The sequence below is a fragment of the Mustela erminea genome, chromosome X, assembly GCF_009829155.1.
Source record: "Mustela erminea isolate mMusErm1 chromosome X, mMusErm1.Pri, whole genome shotgun sequence".
Taxonomy (NCBI): Eukaryota; Metazoa; Chordata; class Mammalia; order Carnivora; family Mustelidae; genus Mustela; species Mustela erminea.
The window spans coordinates 71050269-71071552 of record NC_045635.1 but is presented as its reverse complement, the minus strand read 5'-3'; the positions used below and the strand labels follow the sequence as shown (position 1 = coordinate 71071552).

Sequence of the window (21284 nt, the reverse complement as noted above, 5' to 3'; positions counted from 1 at the left end):
GGTGGAACCTCTATTTTTCATGGAATTAGATATAAATTTATTTTGGTATTCATGGCCTCCACAAAGTAACCCTAATTCCATTTTGAGTTCTAGTTGAACTGATCTTTTCCAGACATATCCTAACCTTTTATTCCATTGTGCCTATGCTCTTCTCTTCCCCTGGAATGCTCTTTGTTGTTTCTATCAAAATTCTGCTCATTTTTTTAAGGTTCAGCTGAGATAAATCCTCAAGTTGGATGTAGTTTTGCCATATCTTGAACTCCTATTGCATTTAATTTGTTGTATCTTTCTTATGACACTTATTATAGTATTCTTATATTAAAGTCATTTATGTTCCTTTCTTACCTTTTCCTCTCATAATTCTTGCCCTCTAGGAAATTATGCCTTACACATCTTCTTTATATCCTATAGCACCTAAAATAGCACCTACTTTAGAAGAGATGCCTGATAAATATTTGAACAGATTTCAACTAGTTACTTTGGAAAGTTATCTATACTTACTTCAATGATATTTAGTTTGTCAAGTTATTGAAGTTCTTTATAATTGCTTTAAAAGCCTCTGAGATTTTTTTAAATGCTTTTTTTAAAATGCAAAATTTTTAAATGCAAATTTTTAAATGCAAATTTAAATGCAAAGATTTTTTAAATGCAAATCATCATTTGGGGAAGAATTTGATTTTGGAACATAAAATTTATTCTAAGCTACACTTAGTGAATAATATTGATGTTGAATTTGGGCTTTTATGTTTTCAGTTAAAACAAAGGGAATATGAATTAATGAGACAGAGTCTCTGTCTCCCAACTCCAAAAGAAAAGTTCCCAAAATGTTTTCAACAATGGCAACATCATTGTAATGACTTTATAACTTCCTAAGTTTTCTACTTTGAAACATACAGTACTCATTCAAATGTGTCAAGTTTGAATATATTTGTTATATCAGTCTTGTTTCTTTGTCAATTAATTTTACAGTTTTCCAAACCATGGTGTTGAAAATGTGTTTGGAATTTAAATATCATTTAAATGATATGTATATTGTGCTGCTCATTTGAATTACTATTTTTGTAGCTTCTGGTGAAGAAGAAATTAAATCATCACTATTGACCAAGCAAAACTTTCCACATTTGAAGAAAATATGTTTATACAGTATTATTATTTTAAAAAGCATACAAGTTCAGCTGCTGTGGTTGGCTTTCCTGAGTTTTACCAGAAACACAAAGAACTGAAAAAAGATTCTTTTTTAATTCTTATTTATTTTTTAAATTTCTTTTCAGCGTTCCAGAATTCATTGTTTATGCACCACACCCAGTGCTCCATGCAATAAATACCCTCCATAATACCCATCACCAGACTTACCCAACCCCCATCTCCCTCCCCTCCAAAACCCTCAGATTGTTTTTCAGAATCCACAGCCTCTCCTGGATCATCCCCCCCTCCTATTTCCCCCAACTCCCTTTTCCTCTCCATTGAAAAAAGATTTGAAGTAACCAGGAGAGGGTAGCTGAATATAGCATTTGAGTATTATGTAACTGGTGTCCCAGAATTATTAAAAAAAAAAAGGTGAAACTTCATCTATTACCAATGCACATAGAATTGATAATATTTGTATGTGAATGTCCTTATAGGAGTTTTCTATTTTCTTGGTTACATACAATTTACTTAAGCAGAAAATCACATTTTATCTATCCATCTATCTATTTATTTAATTTTATTTAGAGAGAGAGCGAGTTTCAGTGGGGGGAGGGACAGAGGGAGAGAATCCCAAGCAGCCTCCCCTGAGTGTGGATCCTAACATGGGGCTCAATTCCACCACCTAGAAATCATGACGTGAGCTGAAATCAAGAGTCAGACACTTAACTGACTAAACCACCCAGGCACCCCAGAAAAAAAACCACATTTTATATTCTTAAAATGTATAATGCCCAATTTTAAAGACGTTCAATTATAATGTATATTGTATGAACCTTTTTTTTAATTTCATATGCAACTTTTTAATACTTGTTTATGGGAGGGGTTGCAATTTGTTTGGTTTAACATGTTTTTCGGAGCAAATTTATATAGCCAGTTTTAAATTATCATAATGGGTGGAAGGAAGCATGTGCACAGATAATCCAAAATTGTTGGGTATCTCTGTTTTTTCAAGAATATATTGTGTGATTATTGCAGTAGTCTTACCTCTTTCACTGAGCTAGCAACCAATTTACTTTACAAACATTATGTTATATAACAAGTACTGATGTGAGGACAAGAAAGTGTATGTTTTAAAGAACTTTTTTCCATAAAAATTTCATTATCACTCAGTTTACCAATTTTATTTGTTTGTTTAGTTTACCATTTTAAGAATCAATTACTCAAAACTTTTCATGATCCTCAAGCATTATAGTTTATTGCCATGTTACTGTAATGGGATTTTTAACTCAAATAAAAGTATTTTTTTTTCCTTAAAAGTATTATTTGGAGTTTATATCATTAATTTTTCTTAGGCTATCCCTTATGTTGGTGTACTTTGAACTCAAAATAAAATTTCAGATCTAGTGGCCAGGGGCAGTAATAATTTATCTGAATTTTGAATAATTAAGGATATTACTTTACTATTTGCATTGACTGTTTGAATATCACTCCTTATCAGTGGCATAATAATGATTCATAGGTCATCACTAAATGTAATTTTATCAAAACAATAAATTTTCTATTCAATACCATATTCTCAGCATCACCAACTTGCAAGGCTGATTTGACTTGTCAGTCTCTCAGGAGGTATGTGTTTGGGAAGGAAGGAGAGGGCAGGAGGAGAATTTGGAGTATTCCCCCAAACTTGTGAATCCCAGGGAAATGTATGGTTACATCTAGGCTACTCGGTATTTTAGCTCACAGGACCACCTTGGTCTCTGTAAACAGTTGCCAGAATCCAACTAGAGTAGCACTTATCTCCTTGTGAGACAATGCTGATGTAATAAGGTTTTGCTGGCTATTCATCTTAGTAGTTTCTGCTTAAAAAGGAAATTGCGGTTATGTAGGCTAAGTCTAGAAAACTAATATATAGCATGATGACTATAGTTAATAAGTTAATTATTATAACATGTATTCTACAGAGTGCTGAATTTTTACTATAAGAATTTTCTTTTTTGAAGATTTTATTTATTTATTTCAGAGAGAGCACAAACAGTGCAGAGGGGCAGAAGGAGAGGGACAAGCAGGGAGCCTGAAGCAGGGGTTGATCCCAGGATCATGTCCTGAGCTGAAGGCAGATGCTTAACCAATGGAGCCACCAGACTCCCCTATAAAATTTTTCTTGTCCACAGAATTTTGAAGCATGCTTCTAGGCCCCAATAATGCCCTAGAAATTTTCTTGAATTTCCAGGGGAACTGTACTACTTCTAAAGGAAGACCTTTTAAATCTGTTGTGTTCAATAAGGAAATGGCACTGTCTACATGGGGCATATGCTCTGAATGCATAACTATCTTGACATCCTATATGAATTTTTTGCTGTTGATCATTATTTGAAGTACTGTCAATGCATACCTTACTGAAATTCCATTTCTTGTTTCCACAGATTTCAGGAAACCTTACTGTGCCTTGGATTACAGGGTGTTCTAGAAAAAGAGCAGTAAGTAATCTTTCATTTAAAACAAGTAGGGTTTTCCCCTCTGTTGTTAATAAGAATGCCATTGAGAATATTTTCATGATTATTTATAAAGTTGGCAAAATTGAACCTCATTAAAACTGCATTATCTCAAAGTACATATTCTGAGATCATAATATTTATATATATTACCAATATAATCTTAAATGAAATGTAGTATTCAGTGCACCATCTAATCTTTGAGCAAGTTTTTATAGTTTTAAAAAGCACACAAAGATAATTAATGGGATAGGTGAAATAGAGGGGAATAAGAAGAGCATTGAGTAATGTATAGAATTGTTGAATCATTATATTACACCTCTGAAACTAAGATATATCTAACACTATATATTAACTATACTTCAGTAAAAAGATAAAATACCATAATATTTTTATATCTAATTATCCCAGTTAATTTGATCATATAATTGAATTGTGATTGATTTAAATGTCTCGATCAAAATTAAGAAATTTACATTACTATTTATTTTTAGTGCATTTCAGTATTTTTATGGTTGTAAAAGCCTTGACACACAATATGTTTTTTCCTTTAAATTCAATTATCCAATGATTAGTACATCATTAGTTTTTGATAACATGTTCAACTATGCATTAATTGTATATAACATCCAGTGCTCATCACATCACTTACCCTCTTTAATGCTCAACACCCAGTTACCCCATCTCTCCACCCCCTCTCCCTTTCTGCAGTCCTCAGTTTGTTTCCCAGTCAGAAGTCACATATGGTTTGTCTCCCTCTCTGATTTCTTCCCATTCATTTTCCCCTCCCTTCACTTATTATACTCTTCACCATTCCCATGTGATAATTGTCTTTCTCTGATTGACTTATTTCACTTAGCGTAATTACCTCCAATTCCATCCATGTATATGTAAATGATATTCATCTTTTCTGATGGCTAAGTAATATCCCATTGTATGTATGAGCCACATCTTCTTTACCCATTCATCTATTGAAAAACATCTTGGCTCCTTCCACAGTTTGGCTATTGTGAACATTGGTGCTATGAACATTGGGATACATGTGCCCCTTCTTTTCACTATATTTGTATCTTTGGGGTAAATATACCCAATTGCTGGGTCATAGGGAAGCTCTATTTTTAACATTTTGAGGAACCACCATACTGTTTTCCAGAGTGGCTGTTCCAGTTTGCATTCCCACCAACAGTGTAATAAGGTTCCCCTTGCTCAACATCCTCACCAACATTTGTTGTTTCCTGCCTTGGTAATTTTAGCCATTCTAACTGGTGTAAGGTAGTATCTCATTGTGGCTTGATTCATATTTCCCTGATGGCAAGTGATGTGGAGCATTTTTTCATAGGTCTTTTAGCCATTTGTATGTCTTTTTTTGGAGAAGTGTCTCTTTATGCCTTCTGCCCACTTCTTGACTGTATTCTTTGTTTTTTTTGGTTTCATAAGTTCTTTACAGATCTTGAATAACAGGCTTTTATCTGATATGTCATTTGCAAATATTTTTTCCCATTCCATAGGTTGCTTTTAGGTTTGTTGATTGCTTCCTTTGCTGAGCATAAGCTTTTTTTTTTTTTTAAAGATTTTATTTATTTATTTGGCAGACAGAGATCACAAGTAGGCAGAGAGGCAGGCAGAGAGAGAGAGGAGGAAGCAGGCTCCCTGCGGAGCAGAGAGCCCGATGTGGGACTCGATCCCAGGACCCTGAGATCATGACCCGAGCTGAAGGCAGCGGCTTAACCCACTGAGCCACCCAGGCACCCTGAGCATAAGCTTTTAATCTTGATGAAGTTCCAATAGTTCATTTTTGCTTTTGTTTCCCTTCCCTTTAGAGATGTGTCTTGCAAGAATTTCTGTATCCAGGGTCGAAGAGGTTGTTTCCTGTGTTTTCCTCTAGCATTTTGATGGATTCCTATCTTCACATTTAGATCTTTCATCCATCTTGAGTTTATCTTTGTGTATGGTGTGAAAGAATGGTCTAGCTTCATTCTTCTGCATGTGGCTGTCCAATTTTCCCAGCACTGTTTATTAAAGAGACTGTCTTTTTTCTGTATGATATTCTTTCCTGTTTTGTTGAAGATTAGTTGACCTAAGACTGAGGGTCCATTTTTGGGCTCTCTAGTCTGTCCCATTGATCTGTGTCTGTTTTGTGCCAGTACCATACTGTCTTGATGATTACAGCTTTGTAACATAACTTAAAGTCAGGCATTGTGATGCCCCCAGCTTTGGTTTTATTTTTCAACATTCCTCTGGTGATTTGGGGTATTTTCTTGTTTCACACAACTTTTAGGATTGTTTGTTCCAGCTCTGTGAAAAATGTCAATGGTATTTTGATAGGGATTACATTGAATGTGTAGATAGCTCTGTGCAGCCTAAACATTTTAGCAATGTTTATTCTTCCAATCCACAAGCATGGGATGTTTTTCCATTTCTTTGTGTTCTTCAGTTTCTTTCATAAGCATTCTGCAGTTTTTAGTGTACAGATCTTTTACCTCTTTGATTAGGTTTATTCCAAGGTATCTTACGGTTTTGGTGCAATTGTAAATGGGATACGTTTCTTAATTTCTCTTTCTTCTGTCTCATTGATAGTGTATAGAAATGCAACTCATTTCTGTGCACTGATTTTGTATCCTGTCACTTTGCTCAATTGCTGTATGAGTTCTAGAAATTTTGGGGTGGAGTCTTTGGGGTTTTCTACATAAAGAATCACGTCATCTGCAAAGAGTGAGAGTTTGACTTCTTAACCAATTTGAATGTTTTCATTTCTTTTTATTGTCTTATTGCTGAAGCTAGGACTTCTAGTATAATTTTGAATGACAGTGGTGAGAGTAGACATCTCTGTCGTATTCTTGATCTTAAAGGAAAAGCTCTCAGTTTTTCCCCACTGAGAATCATATTCACTGTAGGCTTTTCATAGATGACCTTTATGATATTGAGGTATGTTCCCTGTATCTCTATACTTTGAAGAGTTTAAAAACCTAGCAGATCAGAAAGGTGTGACGAGTTATATTCAGGGTACTAAATGGGAAGAACATGCAACTAAGAATATCCAGCAAGGCTGTCATTCAGAATATAAGGAGAGATAGAGTTTCCAAGACAGACAGAAGCTAAGAGAATATGTGACCACCAAGCCATCCCTGGAAGAAATATTAAGGGGGATACTGTATGTAAGGAGAGACACCAAGAGTAACAGACCAGAAAGTAACAGAATCACTCTTCAGAAACAGGGACTTTGCAGGCAATACAATGGCACTAAATTAATATCTTTCAATAGTTTCTCTGAATGTAAATGGGCTGAATGCTCCAAGCAAAAGACACAGGGTTTCAGATTGGATAAGAAGTAGGATCCATCCATATGCTGTCTACAGGAGACTCATTTTGAACCTAAAACACCTCCAGATTGAAAGTGAGGGGGTAAAGAATAATTTACCATGCTAATGGATCTCAAAAAAAGCTGGGATAGCATTCCTCATATCAGACAAATTAGATTTTAAACCAAAGACTGTAATAAGATATGTATAGGGACATTATATCATACTTAAATGGTCTATCCAATGAGAAAATCTAGCATTTCAGTATTCAAAAGTAATGAGTAACTAGTAGTTTAACAGTCTTATTTTGTTTTTCTGACTTCCTACCCCAACCATTGTGATTTGTATAATGTTAAAAACAAAAACTTAATTAAAATTGTGTTTTATCAAAGAATCTTATTCAGTTGGTCTGTGTGGGACCTATAAATCTGAATTTTAAGAAACACCTCAGGAGATTTCTATGTAAGTGGTCAATAGATGGGAAACCATTAAAAGATTTTAATTATAAAAGAGACATAAATAGAATTTTAGAAAGATAACTCAAGTTACTTTATGGTAGGTAGGTTTAGGGATAGTAAAAACTGAAGCTAGGAACTTTTGTACTGTACGGGATTATGTAGACTCTTTTTTAATTTCTCTTCCCCCCAAAATAGAACTATAAACCATGAAAATAATATAGGATGCCACCAACGGAGATCTCTAAAAGTTGGAAAGGAAGCAACTCATTAGTAACTCCAGGACTTGGAAGAACTACAGGGTATTTTGTCTCCCAATTAACAACAGAAGGTAACCAGGCCAGGCATCTCATGACCCCCAGTGTAATAAGAGAAAACAGCTTGGGTAGGCTCATTCCTCCCATTGTTGGGGTGGGAGTTCCCAAACAGCATGAAGTGATCCTGACAATATTGCCATAGGAGAGCAGTTAGAAGCCTCAGTAACAGTAAGGGAACCAGAGAAGTGTTCTTATTCTCTGTTGCACCTGAACCTTTCTTCCTTTGGTGGAGATACCAGGGAGAAATACCAAAGGGAGATGCCACAAAAAGTAGTTTGACCTGGAAAACCTCTTTGGCCTGGTTAAGTCAGAGAATTATTTCCCCAACTTAGAGAATCAGGTGGCTTGGTTGGCACCAGCAAAAGTGATCAAGGCACTATATGTGCACAGCTTAGTCAGTGTGCTGTTCATCTCTGAAGGATAGAAAATCTATTTTCCCACATGGAGACACTAGCCCAGGTGGTACCAAATAAATCAAGCAATTAAAACAACACTATAGCTTATTTGAAAATTAAAATACCACCAGAAGGTACCATTAGAACCACAGCCCATAAATGTCAGCCAGGAACTGTGTGCCTGCCTGGTAAAATAAAAAAAGATTTAAATAAAACCAAAAATCTCTTTATATAATGGCCACAGTATTCAGGAAAAAAATCACTCAGAATACCAAGAACCAGGAAAATCACAGAATGAATGATAAGAGACAATCAACTGGCACAAATACTGAGATGAAGTAGATAATGGAATTATCTCACAAAGATTTTAGAGCATCCATTATAAAACTGTTCCAACATGCAGTTACACATTCCTTTGAAGCAAACGAAAAAAATAGAAAATCTCAAGAAAACAATCAACGTTATAAAGGAACCAAATGAGAATTGTAGGAATGAAGAATATAATAACAAATAAACCTGCAGGATTCCTCAAGATTTGAGTGGTGATAAAAGAGAACAGAATCAATGAACCTGAGGACAGAGTGATAGAATTTACCTAACTGAAAAATATTAGAGGCTTAAAATCCTGTGGAAAAATAACAAAAGATTCAATATTTGTGTCATTGAAGTCCTATAGTAAGAGGAGACAGAGAATGGGACATAAAGAATATTCAAAGAAATAGTGGCAAAAGCATCTCAAATGTGGGGAAAAATCTAACATTACCTACAGATTCAAGAAACTGAGTGAATTCTAAGCAAGATAGATGCAAAGAAATCCATACCTAGGAGCATCATAATTAAACTTCTGAAGACTAAAGACAATGCAAAAAAGTCTTGAATGCTGTCAGAGAGAAATAATGCATTACTTCTGGAAGAATACCAATTCAAATGACAATGGATTTCTCATCTGAAACCTTGAAGACCAGAAGGTCAATATTTTTTCACATGTTGAAGAGGATAACTTTCAACAAATAATTCTTTGTTTCACAAAACTATCCTTCAGGGAATGAAGGAACAAAAAGACATTTTTAGGTGAAAAAGAAGTAAAGTAATTTGTTGGTAGCTTGCCTACTCTGAAACAATGACTAAAGGAAGTTCTTCACAGAAAAAGAAAATGATAGAAGAGGAACTTGGGGGCAGTAGGGAGGAAGAAATAACAACAGAAAGTGCAGAAATAGGCCTGTCTTGCTCTTCATGAATTTTCTATATTATATTTGATGATTAAAACAAAAGTAATAGTACCATCTCTCTGATACCCAAGACAATGGTACTTAAAACTTGGAAGATTAAAGGCATATAAACAGAAGTAAGGTTTCCACACTTTGTCAGAAGGGGTAAGTTACGGAAACCAGTACACTATGACCAGTCACATTATGTGTATTTGATAGCGAGAACGATCAAAAACTACAAAATAATACACTAAAAAACACCTAAAATGAATCAAAATAGAAACCTAAAAAATATTCAAGTCACACAGGTAGAAAAGAAAAGAAAAAAAAAAAAGAAACACAGGAATGCAAAACAGAAGAAATGGAAAATAATAAAATGACAGACATAAGCCATAATATGGCAATAATTACTTAAATATACCAAGTAAAATTTAGATATATTGGCAGAACTGATAAAAGAAACACAACTCATTTTTTAAAAGATTTTTATTTATTAATTTGATAGACAAAGATTATAAGTAGGCAGAGAGGCAGGCAGAGAGAGAGGAAGAAGCAGGTTCCCTGCTGAGCAGGAAGCCCAATGTGGGGCTCGATTCCAGGACCCTGAGACCATGACCTGAGATGAAGGCAGAGGCTTTAACTCACTGAGCCACCCAGGTGCCCCAACACAACTCAATTTTATGCTGTTTATAACATCTGACTTCAAATTCAGTAGCATATGTAGGCTGAAATGCAAATGATAGGGGAAAATATTCCATGCAAATGTTTAGGGAAAAATATGCCATGCAAATATTAATCATAAAAGCCAGAAGTGAGCAGCTGTGTTAACATCAGATAAAATAGACTTTATTTTTTTTCTCTCCAAATGTTTATTTAAATTCTACTTATTTAACATATAGTGTAATACATGTTTCAGAGTAGAATTTAGTGATTCATCCCTTACATAAAACACTCCATTCTCATCATAAAAAAGTAAACTTCATCATACCCATCACTCCTCTAGCCAATAGCCTACCCAGCTCCCACCATCAACCCTCAGTTTGTTTTCTGTCTTTAAGAGTCTTTTTTTGGTTTGTTTTCCAGTCTCTCTCTTTTTTTCCCTACAATTTGGTCATCTGTTTTCTTTCCTGAATTCCATAGGAGTGAAACCAAATAGTATTTGTTTTTCTCTGACTGATTTATTTTGCTTAGCATAACACACTAGTTCTACCAATCTTGTTGCATATGGCAAGATTGCATTTCTCTGATGGTTAAGTAAAATCAAAATTTTTCATGACAATTTTTGATAACTGTGAATATCTACACACACACACAGAGCACATCTTCTTTATCCATAAGTCAGTGGACATTTTGGGCTCTTTTCATAGCTTGACTATCGTTGATAATGCTGCTGTAAACATTGGGGTGAATGTCCACATTCAAATCCGTGTATTGTTCAGTTAAATGGCTAGTAGTACAATTGCTGGGTCATAGGGTAGTTCTGTTCTTAACTTTTTGAGGAACCTCCATACTGTTTTCCTTAGTGTCTGCACCAGTTTGTATTCCCACCAACAATATAAGAGGGCTCCTCTTTATCTGAATCTTTGACAACATCTGTTGTTTCATGAATTGTTAAATTTACCCATTCTTACAGGTGTGAAGTGGTAACTCATAATAGTTTTGATTTGTATTTCCCCAACAATGAGTGATGTTGAACTTCTTTTCATGTGTCTGTTAGTCATCTAAGTGTCTTCTTTGGAAAAGTACCTATTCATGTTTTATGATAATTTCTTAACCAGATTATTTGGTTTTTGGATGTTGTTTTTGGTAAGTTCTTTATAGATTTTAGATATTAACCCTTTATCATATTTCATTTGCAAATATCTTCTCCCATTCCATGGGCTGCCTTTTAGTTTTGTTGATTGCTTCCCTCTACATCTGAAACTAATGATGTGCTACTACATGTTGGCCAATTGAATTTAAATAAAAAAATAAAAAAAAATTTAAAATATCTCCAGCATTATTTACAGAGCTAGAAAAAAACAATCCTGAAATTTGTATGGAACCACAAAGATCCTGAATAGCCAAAGCTATCCTGAAAAAGAAAACCAAACCTGGAGGCATCACAAATCCAGGCATCGAGCTATATTACAAAGTCGTAGTCCTCAAGAAAGTATGGTACTGGCACAAAAACAGACACATTGGTCCTTGGAGATGAACAGAAAATTCAGAAGTGGATCTACAACTATATGGTCAACTAAACTTTAAAAAAGCGGAGAGAATATCCAATTTTAAAAAGAGGGTCTCCTCAATAAATGCTGGTGAGAAAACTGGACAGAAACATGCCAAAGAATAAAACTGAACCACTTTCTTATTCCATACTGGAAAATAAATTCAAAATGGATGAAAGATGTAAGTGTGATGCAAGAAACCATCAAAATCATAAGGAAGAACATAGACAGTAACTTCTTTGGCCTTGGCCACAGCAACTTCTTACTAGACACATCACTGGAAGGAAGGGAACAAAAGCTAAAATGAACGATTGAGACTTAATCAAGAGAAAAACTTATGCACACTGAAGGAAGAAATCAACAAAACTAAAATAAACTTTAAAATAAAATTACTAGAGAAAAAGAAGTTATTAGATAATGTAAAGTGATATGTCCACCGGGAAAACAGAACAAACCCCAAAGTGTACAAGAGCAATAGATCTTCAAAATGCATGAAACAAGAACTGATAGAGCAGAAAAGATAATAGGCAAATCTACAATTGTAGAGGGATACTTCAACACTCTCTTCTCAGAAACTGATAGAGCTACTAGACAGAGAATCAATAAGGACAAAGAAGATTTGAACAACACAATCAACCAAAAAAATCTAATCAAAACATATAGAACATGTATAAAACACTCCACCCAACAAGAAAAGAACACATAGTTTTAAAAGATCCCTGAACATTGTGTGTATATACCACATCTTCTTTATCCATTCATTTGTTGATGGACATCCATCTAGGTTCTTTCCATAGTTTGGCTATTGTGGACATTGCTGCTATAAACATTCGGGTGCACGTGCCCCTTTGGATCACTACGTTTGTATCTTTAGGGTAAATACCCAGTAGTGCAATTGCTGGGTCATAGGGCAGCCATCAAAAGAAATGAATTCTTGCCATTTGCGACGACATGGATGGAACTAGAGCGTATCATGCTTAGCGAAATAAGTCAAGCAGAGAAAGACAACTATCATATGATCTCCCTGATATGAGGAAGTGGTGATGCAACATGGGGGCTTAAGTGGGTAGGAGAAGAATCAATGAAACAAGATGGGATTGGGAGGGAGACAAACCATAAGTGACTCTTAATCTCACAAAACAAACTGAGGGTTGCTGGGGGGAGGGGGGTTGGGAGAAGGAGGGTTGGGGTTATGGACATTGGGGAGGGTATGTGCTTTGGTGAGTGCTGTGAAGTGTGTAAACCTGGCGATTCACAGACCTGTACCCCTGGGGATAAAAAATACATGTTTATAAAAAATAAAAAATTTAAAGAAAAAAAGATCCCTGAACAGTCATCAAGTCATTTGTTTTACGCTGTAAAACAAATCTCAATAGCTTTAAAAGATTGAAACCATACATATTGTATACTCAAACCTCACTAGAATGAAACTAGAAATCAGTAACAGAAAAACAACATGAACATTAACTAATTATATATAAATTAAACAACATGCTTCTAAATAATCTGTGAGTCAAAGAGAAAATCATAGAAATATGTATAAGTACATAAAATGAAAATATAGCATATCAAAAGATGTGGGATATAGCTAAAACAATATTAAAATTTTTATTGCCATGCTATATGCTCATACTGGAAATGAGAAAAAGACTGAAATTGAACATCTAAGTTTGTATTTAAAGAAACTAAAGGGGCATCTGGGTGGCTCAGTGGGTTAAAGCCTCTGCCTTTGGCTCAGGTCATGACCCTGGGATCGAGCCCCGCATCAGGATCTCTGCTCAGCGGGGAGCCTGCTTCCCCCTCTTTCTCTCTGCCTGCCTCTCTGCCTCCTTGTGATCTCTCTTTGTCAAATAAATAAATAAAATCTTAAAAAAAAGAAACTGAAATAATGAGAACAAAACAAACCCAAAGCAAAGAAAAAGCAAGATATTATAACAGCAGAGGTCATTGAAATTAAAATATGAAAGGGGTAAATAAAATCAATGAACAATTAATCTGATTCTGGGTAAAAATTAGTAAAATTGATAAACCTCTAGTAGAACAGGAAAAATATTAAACTGAAGCTAGGAAAACAATGCTATTATAATTTCAATACTCCAAGCAGGATGTAATGAAGATTTGAATGAAGGCAGTAACAGTGACGATAGAATGGGGCAGTGAACACAATAGATGTTAAGGAGAAAAATTATTGGACTTGGTAAATGAATCAATGTGGAAAGGATGAATGAGTGCATGAAACCATAAGTGACTTTTTTTTTTTTTTTTTTTTTACCATGGTGACTAGGTAGGGGGCACCTGGGTGGCTCAGTTGATTGGTTGTCTGCCTTCAGGTCAGATCATGATCCTGGGGTCCTGGGATTGAGCCCCCAGTCAGGCTCTCTGCTCAGTGGGTAGCCTACTTCTCCCTCTCCCTCTGCTTGCTGCTCCTCCTGATTATGAGCTCTCTCTCTGTGTCAAATAAATAAAATCTTAAAAAAACAACAACAAACAAAAACATTGGTGACTAAATGGAAATTCCATTAACCAACATAAGGAATTAAGAAGGATGAATGCATTTGGAAAGACTAATGTAGTTGTGACTATAGTACTTGAGGTTTAGAGGAGTTGTTAGAATGAACTCTAAAATATTTACATGTTCAATACCACTTACACACACTTGCACACACACCTTTCAAGTCCCACTTCTCTTTAGCTTCTGTCCCCAGCCCTCCATCATTCATGATTTCTCTGTCAGTTTGTATGACACAAATAATCTAATGTCACTGCTATAGAGATAATCTGGCACCCATGTCTTTACTTCACTTCATCTCATCTTTCTCAACTTACTTTCTCTGAAAACATATTCTGAGATGAAGCCTGAGAGAAGCCTGAATCATGACAACTGCCATTTGTTCATTTGATTCATATTTTGGTTAGAGTGTTTACCTAATACAGTTACCACTAGCACATGCAGCTAGACTATTGCTTACTTTGAATGTGGCTAGTGCAACTGAGGATCTGAATTTTCACACTTCATTTCATTATTTTAAATTAAAATTAAAAATCTGATACATGGACTTCCACTTCTGACCTAGACTGAGTAATACTAGACTTATATTCATATCTGAAAGGACCAGAAAACTGAACTAAATATATGAAACAATAATTTTCAAAACACTGGAAACCTGGCAACTGTGTTAGTTATCTGTTGCTGCATGACAGATTACCAGTCTTAGCTACTTAAAATAACATGCATCTATTATCTCACCATTTCTGTGAGTCAGGAGTCCAGGCATAACTTATCTGGGTCTTTTGCTTAGGCTCTCACAAAGTTGTGATCAAGGGGGTGGCTAGTCTGTGTTCACTTATGGGGGTTTGAATATGGATGAATACATTTTTAATTTCACACAGGTTGTTGGAACAATACATTCTTTGTGACTGTAAGTGTGAGGCCTTGACATCATGTTGGTTTTTACCTGGAGGCTACCTTCAGGTCCTAGAAGGGGCTGCCTACAGTTCTAGAGGCATTTCTTAATTCCTAGAGGTTACCCACTGGTCCTAGATACTTCACATATTTTGTTGTCATACAGGCTTTAAAAGCACGGTCATTTATGCTTTCAAGCTATCAAGGGGAGTCTCTAGAATCTAGAGTGAGTCTGCTAGCAAGACAAAGTCTTTTATAATATAACATTATTATAAGAATGATGTTCTATCATTTTTACTATATTCTGTTGGTTAGAAACAAGCCACAGATCCTACCCATATTTAGAGGAAGGAATTATACAAGGACTTGAAAACAAGGTGATGGGGTAATGAGGTTGCCACCTTAGAGACAGACACAAAAATGGACGATAGTCCAGAATTGTGATGCCACCAACGTTGGCTTTCTTTTTCAATATCCCTTTGGCTATTCGAGGTCTTTTCTGGTTCCATATAAATTTTAGAATTATTTGTTCCATTTCTTTGAAGAAGATGGATGGTACTTTGATAGGAATTGCATTAAATGTGTAGATTGCTTTAGGTAGCATAGACATTTTCACAATATTTATTCTTCCAATCCAGGAGCATGGAACATTTTTCCATTTCTTTGTGTCTTCCCTCCATTTATTTCATGAGTACTTTATAGTTTTCTGAGTATAAATTCTGTGCCTCTTTGGTTAGGTTTATTCCTAGATATCTTATGGTTTTGGGTGCAATTGTAAATGGGATGGACTCCTTAATTTCTCTTTCTTCTGTCTTGCTGTTGGTGTAGAGAAATGCAACTGATTTCTGTGCATTGATTTTATATCCTGACACTTTACTGAATTCCTGTATAAGTTCTAGCAGTTTTGGAGTGGAGTCTTTTGGGTTTTCCACATATAGTATCATATCATCTGCGAAGAGTGATAATTTGACTTCTTCTTTGCCGATTTGGATGCCTTTAATTTCCTTTTGTTGTCTGATTGCTGAGGCTAGGACCTCTAGTACTATGTTGAATAGCAGTGGTGATAATGGACATCTATCCCTACACTTTGAAGAGTTTTGATCAGGAAAGGATGCTGTACTTTGTCAAATGCTTTTTAGCATCTATTGAGAGTATCATATGGTTCTTGTTCTTTCTTTTATTGATGTGTTGTATCACATTGACTGATTTTCGGATGTTGAACCAACCTTGCAGCCCTGGAATAAATCCCACTTGGTCGTGGTGAATAATCCTTTTAATGTACTGTTGAATCCTATTGGCTAGTATTTTGTTGAGTATTTTCACATCTGTGTTCATCAAGGATATCAAGACAGCATGGTACTGGCACAAAAACAGACACATAGATCAATGGAACAGAATAGAGAGCCCAGAAATAGACCCTCAACTCTATGGTCCACTAATCTTCGACAAAGCACGAAAGAATGTCCAATGGAAAAAAGACAGCCTCTTCAATAAATGGTGTTGGGAAAATTGGACAGCCACATGCAGAAAAATGAAATTGGACCATTTCCTTACACCACACACAAAAATAGACTCAAAATGGATGAAGGACCTCAATGCGAGAAAGGAATCCATCCAAATCCTTGAGGAGAACACAGGCAGCAACCTCTTCGACCTCAGCCGCAGCAACATCTTCCTAGGAACAACGCCAAAGGCAAGGGAAGCAAGGGCAAAAATGAACTCTTGGGATTTCATCAAGATCAAAAGCTTTTGCACAGCAAAGGAAACAGTTAACAAAATCAAAAGACAACTGACAGAATGGGAGAAGATATTTGCAAACGACATATCAGATAAAGGACTAGTGTCCAGAATCTATAAAGAACTTAGCAAACTCAACACCCAAAGAACAAATAATCCAATCAAGAAATGGGCAGAGGACATGAACAGACATTTCTGCAAAGAAGACATCCAAATGGCCAACAGACACATGAAAAAGTGCTCCACATCACTGGGCATCAGGGAAATACAAATCAAAACCACAATGAGATCTCACCTCACACCAGTCAGAATGGCTAAAATAAACAAGTCAGGAAATGACAGATGCTGGCGAGGATGCGGAGAAAGGGGAACCCTCCTACACTGTTGGTGGGAGTGCAAGCTGGTGCAGCCACTCTGGAAAACAGCATGGAGGTTCCTCAAAATGTTGAAAATAGAACTGCCCTATGACCCAGCAATTGCACTACTGGGTATTTACCCTAAAGATACAAACATAGTGATCCAAAGGGGCACGTGCACCCGAATGTTTATAGCAGCAATGTCCACAATAGCCAAACTATGGAAAGAACCTAGATGTCCATCAACAGATGAATGGATGAAGAAGATGTGGTATATATACACAATGGAATACTATGCAGCCATCAAAAGAAATGAAATCTTGCCATTTGCGACAACATGGATGGAACTAGAGCGTATCATGCTTAGCGAAATAAGTCAAGCAGAGAAAGACAACTATCATATGATCTCCCTGATATGAGGAAGTGGTGATGCAACATGGGGGCTTAAGTGGGTAGGAGAAGAATCAATGAAACAAGATGGGATTGGGAGGGAGACAAACCATAAGTGACTCTTAATCTCACAAAACAAACTGAGGGTTGCTGGGGGGAGGGGGGTTGGGAGAAGTGGGTGGGATTATGGACATTGGGGAGGGTATGTGCTTTGGTGAGTGCTGTGAAGTGTGTAAACCTGGTGATTCACAGACCTGTACCCCTGGGGATAAAAATATATGTTTATAAAAAATAAAAAATTATTAAGATGTTAAAAAAAAAAGGACAATAGTGATACTAAATCTTCCTGGCATATGTTACTGCCTTCAAAAAGCTCATAGACTCTGATGTAGGGAGGAGAAGCCCAAGTGGAGCCTAAAAGTACTTTTTCAGTTGAAGAGATGGAATTAAGAGGCCAGGGAGAATAAGATGGTTAGAATTTGCCAGGCAGAGTATTGGAGTGGAGAGTGCTACACACAGAGAGAACTCGGGAATTTGGCAGAAGTTTATCCTTTAATAGTGAACTGGGTACTGGCTACCCATATATATGGAGAAATTAAGTCTAGAAAAATACCCATCTGAAAAGATTTGAAATGACTGAAAATGAAATGACTTAGTGTTCATATGGGCCAGGAAGAGTGACTTACCTACCAACCATACTGGAAAACACGATTCATGAGTCATTGTGTAAGGCACACAAAAAGCTCGTTGTAGACTAAATGCTTCTCATATTCTCCCTAATAAATCCTAAAAGCAAATTCAGAAAGGATAAGTTTCCAAGTAACCTATTGGTATCCCAGATCAAAGTTAAATATTATGGAAATTAAAAATATATGGCACTCAACAAGAAAAAATTTACAGTGTCTGTCATTCATCAAAAACTACCCGAAAAAGAAGCAAAGGAAAACATATGGAGAAGCAAGAAAATATGACCCATGATTAGGAGAAAATTAATTAAATGAAAATGACCCAGAATGGAAACATGCTAGAATTAGCAGAAGAGGAAATGAATGCAGTTATTTAATGTATTTTCTATGTTTTAAAAGTTGAGTGGAGATGTGTCACATATAAAAAGACCAAATAAAACTTCTAGAGATAAAAGTTATAATGTCTGAGGTGGGGGGAAATATTAGATGGAATTAATTAGATGTTGCAAGAGAAAAGATTAGTGAATTTAAAGGCACAAAAATTCAAAATATTCAAAGTGAAACAGAAGAAAATATTGAAAGAGGAGCATCAATAACCTGTGAGAGAATTAAGTAGCCCAATGTATCTTATAATTGAAGTATCTCAAAGAATTGGAGATAAGACAGAAAAATATTTGAATAAATAATATATTAAAATGTTCCAAACTTGATGAAACTATACACAGACCCAAGAAGCTCAATGAAACCCAGGTATAAGAACCACAAAGGCACATCATAAAAAAATGCTTAATATTAATGATGAACAGAAAAATTAAAAGCATCCAGAAAAAAATATGTTATGAACAGAGAAACAAAGATAAAGATGTTATTGGGTTTCTCATGGGAAACAATGCAGGTAATAAGGCAGTGGCACAATAATTTTATTAAAACACTGGAATAAAAACTCAATCAGATTGTTATACCCAACTAGAATATTCAAAATTGATAATGAAATAAAGACCTTTTCAGATACACACCAACTGAAAGAATTCATCAAGCAGTTTGGGTCCAGTGGAGGTTATACCAGCCATACAAGATTAGTTTAACATTAAAAAATCAAAGCAGGGGGAGGAGTCAAGATGGCGGAGAAGTAGCAGGCTGAGACTGCTTCAGCTAGCCGGAGATCAGCTAGATAGCTTATCTAAAGATTGCAAACACCTGAAAATCCATCGGCAGATCGAAGAGAAGAAGAACAGCAATTCTGGAAACAGAAAAACAACCACTTTCTGAAAGGTAGGACCCGCGGAGAAGTGAATCCAAAGCGACGGGAAGATAGACCCCGGGGGGAGGGGCCGGCTCCCGGCAAGCGGCGGAGCAACGGTGCACAAAATCAGGACTTTTAAAAGTCTGTTCCGCTGAGGGACATCGCTCCAGAGGCTAAACCGGGGCGAAGCCCACTCGGGTTCAGCGTGGCCTCAGGTCCCGCAGGGTCACAGAAGGATCAGGGGTGTCTGAGTGTCGCAGACCTTGCAGGTATTGGAACGGGAAAGCCGGCTACAGAGACAGAGCCGACAGTAAGCTCACAGCTCGGTGTTACCTTGAACTGGTCGCAGGCTCGGAGAGCTCGGAGCGCGGCCGGAGGTCAGGCAGACGGGAGTAACTGGGCGCTGTTCTCTGAGGGCGCACTGAAGAGTGCGGCCCTGGGCTCTCAGCTCCTCCGGGCCGGAGACAGGAGGCCGCCATTTGTATTCCCGTCCTCCGGAACTCTACGGAAAGCGCTCAGGGAACAAAAGCTCCTGAAAGCAAACCCGAGCGGATTACTCACCCCGGCCCCGGGTAAGGGCGGTGTAATTCCGCCTGGGGCAAAGACACTTGAGAATCACTACAACAGGCCCCTCCCCCAGAAGATCAACAAGAAATCCAGCCGAGACCAAGTTCACCTACCAAGGAGTGCGGTTTCAATACCAAGGAGAGCAGCAGAATTCCAGAGGAGGAGAAAGCCAAGCACGGAACTCATGGCTTTTTCCCTGTGATTTTTTTTTAGTCTTGCAGTTAATTTAATTTTTTTCTTTTTCATTTTTTTTTTTTTTCCTCGCCTTCGGGTAAAATTTTTTTTTTTTTAACTGTTACCTTTTTCTTTTTTAACGATTTTTTACTAGTTTATCTAATATATATATTTTTTCTTTTTTACATTTTTCTTAGGTGTTTTCCTTTTTTTTTTAATTCTTTTCTTTTCTTTTTTCTTTTTTCTTTTTTTTTTCTTTTTTCTTTTTTTTTCTTTCTTCCTTTTTGAACCTCTTTTTATCCCCTTTCTCCCCCCTCACGATTTTGGATCTCTTCTAATTTGGTTAAAGCATTTTTTCCTGGGGTTGTTGCCACCCTTTTAGTATTTTACTTGCCCCTTCATATACTCTTATCTGGACAAAATGACAAGACGGAAAAATTCAACACAAAAAAAAGAACAAGAGGCAGTACCGAAGGCTAGGGACCTAATCAATACAGACATTGGTAATATGTCAGATCTAGAGTTCAGAATGACAATTCTCAAGGTTCTAGCCGGGCTCGAAAAAGACATGGAAGATATTAGAGAAACCCTCTCGAGAGATATAAAAGCCCTTTCTGGAGAAATAAAAGAACTAAAATCTAACCAAGTTGAAATAAAAAAAGCTATTAATGAAGTGCAATCAAAAATGGAGGCTCTCACTGCTAGGAGAAATGAGGCAGAAGAAAGAATTAGTGATATAGAAGACCAAATGACAGAGAATAAAGAAGCTGAGCAAAAGAGGGACAAACAGCTACTGGACCATGAGGGGAGAATTCGAGAGATAAGTGACACCATAAGATGAAACAACATTAGAATAATTGGGATTCCAGAAGAAGAAGAAAGAGAGAGGGGAGCAGAAGGTATACTGGAGAGAATTATTGGGGAGAATTTCCCTAATATGGCAAAGGGAACGAGCATCAAAATTCAGGAGGTTCAGAGAACGCCCCTCAAAATCAATAGGAATAGGCCCACACTCCGTCACCTAATAGTAAAATTTACAAGTCTCAGTGACAAAGAGAAAATCCTGAAAGCAGCCCGGGAAAAGAAGTCTGTAACATACAATGGTAAAAATATTAGATTGGCAGCTGACTTATCCACAGAGACCTGGCAGGCCAGAAAGAGCTGGCATGATATTTTCAGAGCACTAAACGAGAAAAACATGCAGCCAAGAATACTATATCCAGC

At 36.5% G+C, this 21284-nt stretch overlaps 1 protein-coding gene across 1 annotated transcript in view; it reads left to right on the top strand.

Moving 5' to 3' along the window:
- The window catches only part of HDX (highly divergent homeobox), a 236935-nt gene that overhangs the window by 74689 nt on the left and 140962 nt on the right, over nt 1–21284 (top strand). The window contains exon 4 of the mRNA XM_032330919.1: nt 3552–3605. Within this exon, the coding sequence (XP_032186810.1) occupies nt 3552–3605 (54 nt within the window). The remainder of the gene's footprint in view (nt 1–3551; nt 3606–21284) is intronic.